Below are 11,539 nucleotides of genomic sequence, written 5' to 3'. Positions count from 1 at the left end.
TAATGAACAGTTCTGCCTGATATACTCACAACCAAAGCTCTAAATGAATTAGAGATCTAAACGCACGCTTTGGCATACAAATCCGTCTAGAACAGAAGGAAAGACTTGGGGCAACCCGCCTGTTAGGGCAGGTCCATTCGACGCAACGGCCAGGCGATGCCCCCATGACGCGAAACGAAAAACATCAATCGATTTCAATGTTTCATTGGCCAATGCCATTACGGGTCGAACCTTGGATTCAACATCAAACATATGCCAACGATTCTGTGTCTCGGTATTGAGTCAATCGCCAGGTCATTATCACAGCAGCGGATAGATATATTTATATGGTATGCTGCGGCTGTACATCTGGTGTAGATTGAAATAGTGGACTGTTCGGGCTGGGCGATATAAGTGCCCTGGTATATCGTCGGTGTATAGAAAGGGGTGTGATAGGAGCGTAGCACTTCAACCTCTATTGATCCCTGACTTTTGAAGAGGGGAAAAAAGACGAATCGTACATATTTCGTCATTGAAAATCAAAAGGGCACTTTTTCGAGAGCAACCCATGTCCATGCCTTTATCGCAAGATATGTCCCAGCACCTCACCTGGGACGTCAGTATTGATCGTGGCCATATTAATTCCCCATGGTCGCTGCACTCGCAACCCTCATTGCCTCCGCTGGGTCGGCTTGTCGAGGAGTCGAATACGTTGTAACATCCATGTTACCATTTAAGCAAGAGTCGGGCAGGTGTTCATTTACTATTCACTGCTGAGCTTCTCCTTCTCAACCAACATTGGCGAAACTTGGAATGATGACATCTTCCATTTAAATGAATAACAGATCGTCCTCTTGGTCCCGGGAAGGTCACATGGCAATACTCTCCTGTCGCATCTCCCGTCACGGGTTCAATCTGGAGTCGGAGCGACACTCGGGCAGTGTGGGTAGGTTTAGACGATAGGTCCAATGGCTGCTAATATGACGCGATGGAACACCTGCTTCTCCCATGCCAAGATGCAGATATGTAAAGATGCAAAGTCTCGCGGTTATTAACAGGTGGCTGAGCAGAAGGATTCATTAATTATAAGTAAATGTTCAACGTCGTGGATAACTCGGGATCGGGGGAAGAAAGAACTGCCGCTCGCGGTGGTCGAGCATTGACACTGACGGGCAGGATAGGGTCCGGGTTTTTTGGGGGCGGTTCTGGGTCCTTTGGCACTTGTTCCTGGGGTGGTGGACCAACCAAAAGGCCCAACGCCCACGCAGGCCAGCAGAAATCTGAAGCCCGTTTCATCTTTCCGGTGGGGGGATGACGGCAGTTTGGTTTCAGCACGCCCTGCACCAATGCGACAGCAGCCGTCCATCGACCCTCCAATCGCAACCACTCGAGCCCCCTGGACGCGTCACCTGGAGTTGTTTGAATCTGAGAAATGGGCGGCAGAACATCCGAGATGCAGAATGGGTGGTCTTTCTTGGCGACCCTCCGCGACCCTCCTTAAGGACCTAGGGACCCTCCAGCGATCTCTCTCCATCATGAGCTTAATTCGCGCCAAGCTTTCTTGGCTTGTGCATCTGTGATGGTGATGGATGAACTGGAGAGCGCCTTGGTTTTCTGGGGAACGAACGCATTTTCCTTCATGGCGAGTTTGCCGGGATGCCGACTTGAGTACATACGTTTGTTGACCACGGTCCTATCATTTGCGCAAATCGCGGTCTTCTTGTTCCGTCGCTCCTTCGTCGGAAACCCAACGACGCTCGTGTCCAAGTGTTACAGAGGTCAGTTTGCCACAATTGCGAGCTGCCACATTGCGCAACAGTAGTTCTCGGTTGCCTATTTCTGGACACATGCTTCGACTTGATTGACCAAACAGGAAGTTACCGGGTTTATTCCCACTTGCAATACGCTTTTGAATATCAAATTGATGACAATAGGCAACTTCTAGAAAGCCAAGCCAGTGACAGACGTGATCTGCACACAGACGGCGACAGCGGCATGTTCAGACCTTGTGCAGCTCATGAAACAGCTTCGACCTCCCAAATAGGCAGGCGCTCGGATATGATGACAGGAAAGCCGCCAGGACTTCCCGTCTAACGACAATCACCGTGATGTGTGTCGCCTAGCCCGAGAGCACTTCAGAAACAGTTTGTTTGCTATTGGCGCCCAACCCAAAACCCACACGGCCGCCTCTATACAACTCTATACCGCCTGAACTCTCTGGATCCCGTGACGGCACCGCCTCTCCGAAGAACTGCCAAGCCGAAACATTTTTCTTGGCGAGATGAAGATGATGGAGGAATGCCCACGCCGGATGGTGCATCTTCTTGCCAATCTACGTAAGCCCTGGGTCTGATTGCGGACAGTACGGAGAACCAGGCATGGAGGAGCTCAAACGGCTTGTGCCAAGAAATGATGTTTCCCTACCCAGGATCCGGAAGATGATTTGCTACACGATTTCCTGTCACCGATCCTGGCCAGTCGCTAGTCCCGGATGGTCAATCAGTCCGCAGAGGCGGTACAGCCCGAACCCTGCCCGTTGCATGCGCCCTGCTTGCGATTCGTCACACGCCCTCCGCCAAACAGCTCACATCCGCGTCGAGGACGAGATACGACGTTTCCAGGAGTTGCCCATGCCCTCTGCTGTGACCATGTCTCAAATGCGCATCGGTCCGGGGTTCAGAAGCTTGTCTGGTATGCCAAGCCCGCCAATCAGTGCCTCTGTCGATCCACCGGCTCCCCTATCGATCTGACCTTTTAGTGGCACCGCGCCCACTTATCCTGTTGCATGGCGTGTCTTGGACTGCCAGGGGTCATGCCAAACCAGCAGAGCCGCCTCGATTTACGGTACTACACTGCACACGCATACGTAAGTCGATCGGTACACAGCCTGTCTATCTTTGTCCGTGTGTCCCATCACCACCTGCGCAAAAGCAGCAAGTATCTTCGTCCCAATGCTGCTGCCCGCCGCCTATCACATATGCCTCTACCCGGTAATAGGCGACAGGCATCGAGGAACCGGGATAGGCTTGCGCTCGACTTTGCCTGTTCTGCGTTTCGATCCTCTTCATCCCGTCTCGGCTCCCGAAACCCCTGATGTCGTCTTAGTGGACCTATTCCTTCTCTGTTCCCGGGCTATGGCAGGTAGGTAGGCTTCAGTGTTGGTGATCGCTCTCCTCGTCTTTGTCTTTAAAGGTCGCCAAGATCCGAACATGTAGGTCTCTTTCGTTTCTCCTCTATTCCCCATCCCTTCCTTTCTCTGTTTTTTGACTCCGTTCACTTCTTCTTCTTCATCTGGGCAGGTCCAGTTTCGTTTCGGTGTACCATATTCTTTTTTATAGCGACTTGAGAGAGCTCTTTGATTGGTCCTTCTCTACTCGTCGATCCCCCTTCCCTTCGTTACCACCAGGTGTGGCGTTTTCTTCTTTTCTTGAGGGTCCTCATTTTTCTCTTCTTCCTTTGGGTGCTGTTGTGAAAATGCAGTCCATCATGAAGGTCCTTTTCCTCCTGGCGCTGGTGGCTATGGCCTGTGCCTCCCCGGTCGCCTCCATCAAGAAGCGCGGCGTCTACAAGGTGGAGCGGATAGCCAACCCTCAGTACACCGGCCGTAACGGCCCCCGAGCCCTTCTCAAGACCCTCCGAAAGTACCGTATGCCGGTCCCCGCCAGCCTCATGGACACCGTCAACGCCCAGAGCATCGACATGATCAGCAAGCGACGCGTTCCGGCCGAGTACCTCAACGGTGCCGACCACGTGTCCGCCGAGATGGTCAGCAAGAGGCAACCCAAGGGCGGCAAGAAGGCCAAGGCCAAGGGTAAGGGCAACGGCGGAGCTGCCGCCGGTGCTGGTGCTGCAGCTGGTGCGGGTGCGGGTGCCGCCGCCGGAGTCGGTGCTGCCGCCGGTAACGCAACTGGTGTTACTGGTGGCAAAGCCGCTGCCAACGCCACTGGAACCGGTCTCGTCGCCGCCAAGCCCGAAGAGAACGATGTCGAGTACCTCTCCCCCTGTCAAGATCGGCGGCCAGACCGTCAACCTCGACTTCGACTCCGGCAGCTCCGATCTTTGGGTCTTCAACAGCCAGCTCAGTGCCGCCGCCACCCAGGGCCATCAGATCTACGACCCGACCAAGTCCAAGACCTTCAAGATGATGCAGGGCGCCAGCTTCCAGATCAGCTACGGTGACGGCTCCGGCGCCGCCGGCAACGTCGGCACCGACACCGTCGACCTCGGCGGCGCCATGGTCCAGAACCAGGCCATCGAGATGGCGACCGCGGTCTCCAAGTCCTTCGTCCAGGACACCAACAACAACGGCCTGCTCGGTCTCGCCTTCTCCAAGCTCAACACGGTCAAGCCCAAGCAGCAGAAGACCTTTTTCGACAACGTCATGCCCTCGCTCGCCGAGCCCGTCTTCACCGCGGACCTGCGCGCCCAGGCCGCCGGCGCCTACGAGTTCGGCCGCATCGACAACACCAAGTTCACCGGCGAGATGACCTGGGTCAAGATCGACAACAGCCAGGGCTTCTGGCAGTTCCCCAGCGAGAAGTTCGCCGTCGACGGCGGCGAGCCCCAGGCCGGCACTGCTGGTTCTCAGGCCATTGCCGATACCGGTACCACCCTGATCCTCGCCGACCCCAAGGCCGTCCAGGCCTACTACTCCAAGGTCGAGGGCGCCAAGAACGACGAGCAGGCTGGCGGTGTTACTTTCCCTTGTAATGCCAAGCTGCCTGATATGCAGCTCGATGTCGGTGGTACCATGGCTACTGTTGCCGGCAAGTTCATCAACTTCGCCCAGGTCGACCAGACCAGTAAGTTACCTTCTAATGTCAACATCATATTTATCGCCTCCATGCTAACACGTCAACTACAGCTTGCTTCGGTGGTGTCCAGGCCAGCCCCGCCAACATGTTCATCTACGGTGACATTTTCTTCAAGAGCAACTTTGTCGCTTTCAACGGCGGCAACAACTCTCTGGGCTTCGCTCAGCACGCCTAAACAACAAATCAAAAACTGGGAGGGGATTTGAGGAGATTTCTTCACTTTTCAGTTATATAGATGGGTACATACTTTGGGAAAGCGGGTCCCGTTACGTTACTATTTGCTTTTGTTTTCCTATTCAGGGATATACAGTAAGGGTTGTTGCTGCATTGCATAGCACACAGCGGTCATGATGGGCATGGCATGGCAAATCTTGGATATTTACGATATACCTGTACATATCAAGCTCACACACAAACACAAATGAAGAACAAATCTGAGTCAAATCCTGGGTTCCTGAAGATGTCGACTTATTGAAACACATACGTTTAGGTGAATTGATTTGTTGTATCGTATGCGCGGACTTGTCAGTGATGCCGATGGTCTGGTTCTGTTTGACTAGTCGTTTCTGCCAAGACAAGAAACAGGGCGCCTGTCATTAGACATGTCAAGAAGACATTGCTATTTGTTTCGAGCACGGGTAATTGATCCTTTATGCGAATACAGGAAACAGTAAGCCGGCAGTTCTTTTGAATTTTTCCATTTCGTTTCTTTTTTGCCGGCTCGGCACGTCTCACCAGCGAATGTCTCTGGCCTTTAGAGTTCGCGCGAGACGGCTGAGTGACAGAGGCTCGGCTGCAGGGGTTCCCGTGTCACAGAACTGGAAACACACCATCGGGGAATTGAATTGGGCATGACATGAGAGGGAGCTAGTTACTTCGGATGGTCCGGGATGGGCCGGGTTTGTGGGACAGTCAGTACATAGTAATTGGTTCTTCCGGGAAACGTATTTACCGCTCTTCTTCCCGAGTTTATCTATATTTTGACGATGTCATGGAAGCATTGAAAGTAGATACACTCTTTCGCGTATCAAACCTCTGAAGTTCCGACGTTTAGCCATGCAAGTCATGATTGGGAGGAAATGCGATGGAAGATAGAGGGAGCAGGCTCTGTTAAGGGGTCAAACTTGAGCCAGGCCAACTACACAATTCGAAACAACAGAGCAACCCAGGTGTTTAGATCTGGACTATCTCCTACATCTTGTTGACGACTATAACCCCTTTTCACCTCGAAACATGTGCACGTCACCACTTTTTTAATCAATCGTAGGTACATTCTGCCTCTAAGAATGGGTTTCGGCCCGACCCTCTCAGCGTTTTCGATATCATGATGTCTCTCGTCGGGCTTACCACTCAGGGTACTTGGCCAAAAACCCATTCATCGGCGCCATCTCAATGGTATCAACCGTACCCGAACGCACCGCCCGGGGTCCCGACTTATCCTCCTCGCCGCGAGAAACCCTCGAGCCGCACTTCCGTCCATCATCCCCGGCCCCATCCTCTGTGGTGGTGGCAGTAGCTTTAGTCGTCTGCTGTTGCAGCTTCAAAGTCCCGTCACCGCCCGCCCCCGCCGTGGCGGTGGCGGTGGCGGCCGTCGTCGACGTCATGGTATGGTATTTCTGTCCCTTCTTCCCACCACCACCACCACCTCCGCCTCCATCGGAGCTGAAGAACGTACCGCCGAAGCAGTTGGGGAACACGCGGTTCAGCAGCGACCGCACGTACGGCATGCAGCAGCAGACGATGCCGACGTTGCACTCGAGGACGCTCCAGGTTGCGGCGCCGACGTTGTTGTCTGTGGCACCGGTGGTGTTAATCTCCAATACTTAGTTTGCCCGCACCCTGAAAATGGCGGGGGAAAAGGGGTAATGAGAGAAAAGCAGATGTGAGGGCAACTTACAAGTCGGGTTGGTTGTGCTGGAGTACGAGACAAGGCCGGTAAAGCGGATGATACTGAAGATCGTAACCCTGCATATCCAGTGTCAGCCACCGTATCTTCTGATCGACTCAGGCACATAGCAAGAGGGTACTCACAAAAGCCCAACACAAAACATCATACACAAGAAGATCTTCTTCTTCCGCTCCAGACCGAGCTTGAAGATCTGCGGAATGGGCAGGGCCATGACCCACAAGTCGGTAACGATGTTAATCGTCGCCTGGCTGAACCAGAACGCGTTGATGTCGATGCAGGTCCCCGCGGTGTCGCCGGCCCAGCCGACGTAAAAGTAGCGGACGGGCGCGCAGCTGAAGATGGTGACGGTAAAGGTGGCGATGCTGAAGGCGACGACGAAGGCGACGACGAAGGCGACGGTGCCGTGGCAGGCGTGCCGGAAGCGGCGCGCGGGGAAGACGCGCAGGAAGAAGAGGAGGAGGCAGATCTTGGTGAGGCCGATGGCGGGGACGTAGGTGAACTCGCTGATCCAGGTCCACTGAGGACCGCCACTCATGTTAGTAAACTCGATCGTTTGCGGATGTATCGTATTACTATTTCTGGTGGGGGACTTTTGCCTACCTTCACGACGTTGTTGATGCGTGGTTGGTCAAGGGTCCAGATATCTTTGCCAAACCCATTGGCCACCACTGCCAATCGGATGCGTTAGAAACTGACAAATTTCTATGAGTTCCCATGAAGCTAAACGGGTAGTCCGTACTGTAAAACTCAGAAACATCCATGGGGATGGAGGATAGCTATAGCCAAAGTTGGTCAGACCAAGTCGAGCGCGGACGTATGAAAAGGGGGTTGAAAATTGTCACTCACTAAAGCGAGAACTGCACACAGGTCGGCTACGTTCAACGATCCTCGAAGGTGGTTATTGAGTAGACGGATCGCGACGAATATGACAGCCAAAGTCGCCGACACAGCAGTGACGATCGGCGTGGTCACGCTGTTATCCCGAACGGGCTCTTTGCATATGGTCTTTGTGACGTTCATCGCCGCTGTTATGGAAAAATATTAGTATATCAATTGACAATATTGGTGTGTGACATACCCAGTCCTTCTACAAGAGTGCAGTTGCCCAGAATACAGGTTCCAACACTGGTCTGCAGTTGCTGGTCTGCGCAAATGCAATCGAAGTCGGTAGCTGTGCATTTTGAAGCTCACCAACCCCCTCGCTGACCCCCCCTCACTGAACCCCCTATTATTAGACGAATAACATTATCACTAAGTAATATTAATAGTATATAAAGTAGGTTAATTGGCATTCGTTTTTCGATTGAAATAGATTAAACTCTTCCTCCTTTCCTACACTTTTTATTACTATACGTCCCGTTAGAGAAGAACGCGTTACGAAGGCCGTGCAAGAGGTTCTTAGTGGTAAATCGATTAACCGAGCTGCTCGAGATAATAACTTAAATAAAGGGACCTTATATAACCGTATCGCCGGTTTATTAAATTAATAATAGAAGTACGAGGCCTTTTAATTCTTATCACCTACCGAAGAGACCTTTTTAGTCGATTAAGCCCTATTTTAAGCTAGTCTCGGTTTTATATTAATTTATAGTATATTTCGGCTATATGTTTAATGTATATTAGTCGAAAAAGGGGTCGATTATAAGCTTAGCAGTTATTAGGTACACCGTTTTCTAAAGCGCTATCCCTTTATTAAATCCTTATAGTTTAAATAGATCGATTTTCAGCGCCTCTAGTGCACTTCGAACGAGGCCGTATACGAGTTCTTTAATAGACTCGATAATAATACCCTTTAATTTATCTTATTATCTTATTAGTTTAACGCTAATAAGGTAAGGATCTCGTTAACGCTTAAAGGGAGGTTTATAATAATCGGATTTATTATTTATAAGACTTTAATGTATTACGACTTTATTAATCGCGAGTAGGTAACGATAATTAAAACGATTAATGTAAATAACTAGTCCTTACCCCCTTTAATTATATTTAAAGGTTAATCGATTTAATAATAATGGTTTCCAGTAGAAGAAAACGAAATTAATAGCCCTTATAAGGATTAATCCTTTATTATATTATTTAAAGGATAGATTAGTAACCTTATTATAATTAATTAATTAAAAAAAGTGTTCTTTCTTTTAACTAAGCCGGATAACTCCGATTAATAGAGGGTGCTAGTGTTAAATAACTACGGTAGTTATATTATTAATACTTTATGCTTAATTACCTAGAAAATAAAGTCTAGTTTATTTACAAGCTATTATATAGCTCTTATATTCTTTAGCCCTTAAATATTAACCCCTTCTCGATATTTAAAAAGAGGTTTTATAAGGAGCTAAATAAAGTATACGCTATTATTAATAATAGCTATATTAAAAAGGGGGATTTCCTAAAAACTTAATTAAAAGCTTAGCTATAAGCATTAACCTCAAAGGTTATTAAAGAGGGCTGGGCCGTAACCGGTATCTAGCCCCGGGATATTAATAAACCCTTAAATAACCGGCTCCGAAGGGTTAATACCCTCCGCTATATCGAGGAGGCTCGAAAGGCCGAGGCGGACCTCTATTCTTAACTATCCGGCCCTTTAAAGGTTAAAACGCCGAGAAATAGCCGGTAAATAAAAGATCTCGGTATAGTAATATTTAATGCGAACATTATTAACGCCGGATTAATTAGCCGGTTATTATTTTCAAAGGTCGGTAAGAGTATCGACCTTTTAAACGCTCGAATCAGCCGGTTAAAATAGGAAAAGGTCGGATTAGAGGAAGATCTAGAAAAAATAAAGGCTTAGAAGAGGCGAAAGGTCGATATTAACCCTAACGAGACCTTCGTATATATAGCAGACATTAGAAGTATATAAAGGGATGTAAAGGAAGGCCGAAAGAGGTAAAAAAGTAAGCAACGTGTAGCACTAGCCGTTAAAGGCCCTAAAATTAATTTAAATATATATACTGGTAAGGGAAGCTTAATTAGAGTGCATTTACGCCGATCTATAAATTAAAAGTATATAGGTGTAGTGAAATCGATTAATTTAACGGCGTTGGTGTTATTATTTTAGTCTTTTTTCCCTTAGTCAGTGAGGGGGGAGTCAGCGAGGGGGTTGGTGAGCTTGACTCCTTCAGATATGCCTCCAAACATCGACTCTGTCATGCAAAAGTAAGCTGATCTGGGCATATGCCAAGCTATAGGGGCTTCAAGCGTACTGCACATAGCGGCATCTGTTGTTGGGCTTGAACAAACTGTGTCAAGAAGAGTAATGCAAGAATGCCTCTAAACATCTTCATTGTGATCCGAGCCATGGTGATAGTATGTGATATAAAAAGTGGTGTTCTGACTAAGTCAAGGGGAAGGGGCAGTAGAGCAACATGAGACAAGTGGATGATCGGCAGCAATCTGGAGAAGTATCCGTGGGAAATCTATTTGCAAGATATACTGTCAAAATTAAAAATTTCAATCATATGTCCAATGGGTTCAGTCGTCAAACCCGCATTGCTTTGCGTCTCCCCTTTATCAAATATATATCTCGTGTCGATCACTTTCTGCCCAACCACCACGTTAGATCCCAATACGCATAATCAGATCATCTTATTTCTAGTATTAAGTCTCAAAGTAGGGTCGGAAAACGCCATTATGTGATAGAAGTCGGGGATGATCACCAGTTTATGACAGATCATTCTCACGGAAGCCGGCAAGGTAAACAGACACAGTCCTTTCAGCTTTCTTTGCGGCCGCCTCAAAAGCGCAGTTGCCAGTTGCGCGTAAGTTCGCCGTTGCTCTATTTTCTTTTCGGTCAGCCATCGCCTCTGGATGACGGTCGCGCCAACTGATCACTTTGCTTAAGTGCCTGTAGCCAGGCGGCCGGGTTGGCTTCAATCACACCCAAGAGGTCCGGAAGCAAAGACTAGCGAGCCGCGAGCCGCGGTCGCATGCATTGCATAAGCTCTTAAACCATGATGCGAACAGGTTGCTGGTAGACATCATTGCTTGGACCGTTTCTTCTGCGTCGTGCGGGACCGGTGGTAGGTTACCGGCGCCGTGTAGTTGGGTATGCCGTAGCATAGACCGGGGGTCCTGCTCAATTATAAGCTCGACCAATGCCCCTTGAATGGCAACGGCCAATAACGTCTGTTAGAACCTGCTGTAGTGGAGAATAGTAGGTAGTGGCAAGAAAAAGCATGTACAACGGAGTTCAGCTGAGCCCGGATCACCCACGATTGGGAGCTGCGAGTACGTAAAAGCCATGCATCTTGACTTCAGCCACTTCAACCAACGGCGGTTTGAGATTGGGCGAGAAGCAAAGAAGGCTTACCAGGAAACGATTCTTATTAGCTTACTGCCAGACTATGACCCTTCCTAGTGCGGTCTGCTCAGCATCTCAGGCAGTATCAACCGAGATGACATCTGCTTTCCGTCACGGAGGAGTCCAGATCCGGGAGCGCCCCGTCGTCCCCCACGGACGGGACACGGTGCCGAAGCGGGCTTTCTGGAAGAGCAGAGGAGAAAGCCCTGATTGCAACCGCCGACTGCAATGCAAGCCATTGACCAACCGACAGGCCTGCGTATAGCTGATACCCCTCCCCAATACCCCCTGGTCAACGTCTTTTTGGCTCCACTCACACACATATCTCGCGGACTTCTCCACCTATGAGAGGCGTCCTTCATGCCAGTGTATGCGTAAGCGAAGAGGCCATCTCTTGAAAAGGGAAGCCCCAAGAAGCAACACATCTTTCCAACCCCGGGGAAGTGCCGGTGTGTGGCTCACACTAAGCAACCACATTGCAGAGCATCCATCAGCCATGAGGCAATGGCTTTGTAGTCCGCAGCAGTATAGTTTTCATGA

General features: G+C 49.8%; 2 protein-coding genes across 2 annotated transcripts; one reads left to right on the top strand and one right to left on the bottom strand.

Moving 5' to 3' along the window:
• Window positions 1-3,453: 3,453 nt before the first annotated feature.
• Window positions 3,454-4,968, top strand: PG986_005085 (aspartyl protease; the record flags this gene model as incomplete). The annotated part of the gene is made up of 3 exons (XM_066841307.1): window positions 3,454-3,968; window positions 4,030-4,781; window positions 4,844-4,968. The coding sequence occupies 3 exons, from the start codon at window positions 3,454-3,456 to the stop codon at window positions 4,966-4,968; spliced, it is 1,392 nt and encodes a 463-aa protein (XP_066701169.1).
• Window positions 4,969-6,136: 1,168 nt separating this feature from the next.
• Window positions 6,137-7,237, bottom strand: PG986_005084 (uncharacterized protein; the record flags this gene model as incomplete). The annotated part of the gene is made up of 3 exons (XM_066841306.1): window positions 6,137-6,585; window positions 6,691-6,758; window positions 6,825-7,237. 3 exons carry the CDS (start codon window positions 7,235-7,237, stop codon window positions 6,137-6,139), a joined length of 930 nt encoding a protein of 309 aa, XP_066701168.1.
• Between the last annotated feature and the right edge of the window lie 4,302 nt (window positions 7,238-11,539).

The sequence above is a fragment of the Apiospora aurea genome (genome assembly GCF_038362705.1).
Source record: "Apiospora aurea strain CBS 24483 chromosome Unknown utg000004l_segment0_segment0, whole genome shotgun sequence".
Classification (NCBI taxonomy): domain Eukaryota; kingdom Fungi; phylum Ascomycota; class Sordariomycetes; order Amphisphaeriales; family Apiosporaceae; genus Apiospora; species Apiospora aurea.
The sequence above is the reverse complement of the archived record's forward strand: the minus strand, read 5'-3'. Positions and strand labels throughout refer to the sequence as shown.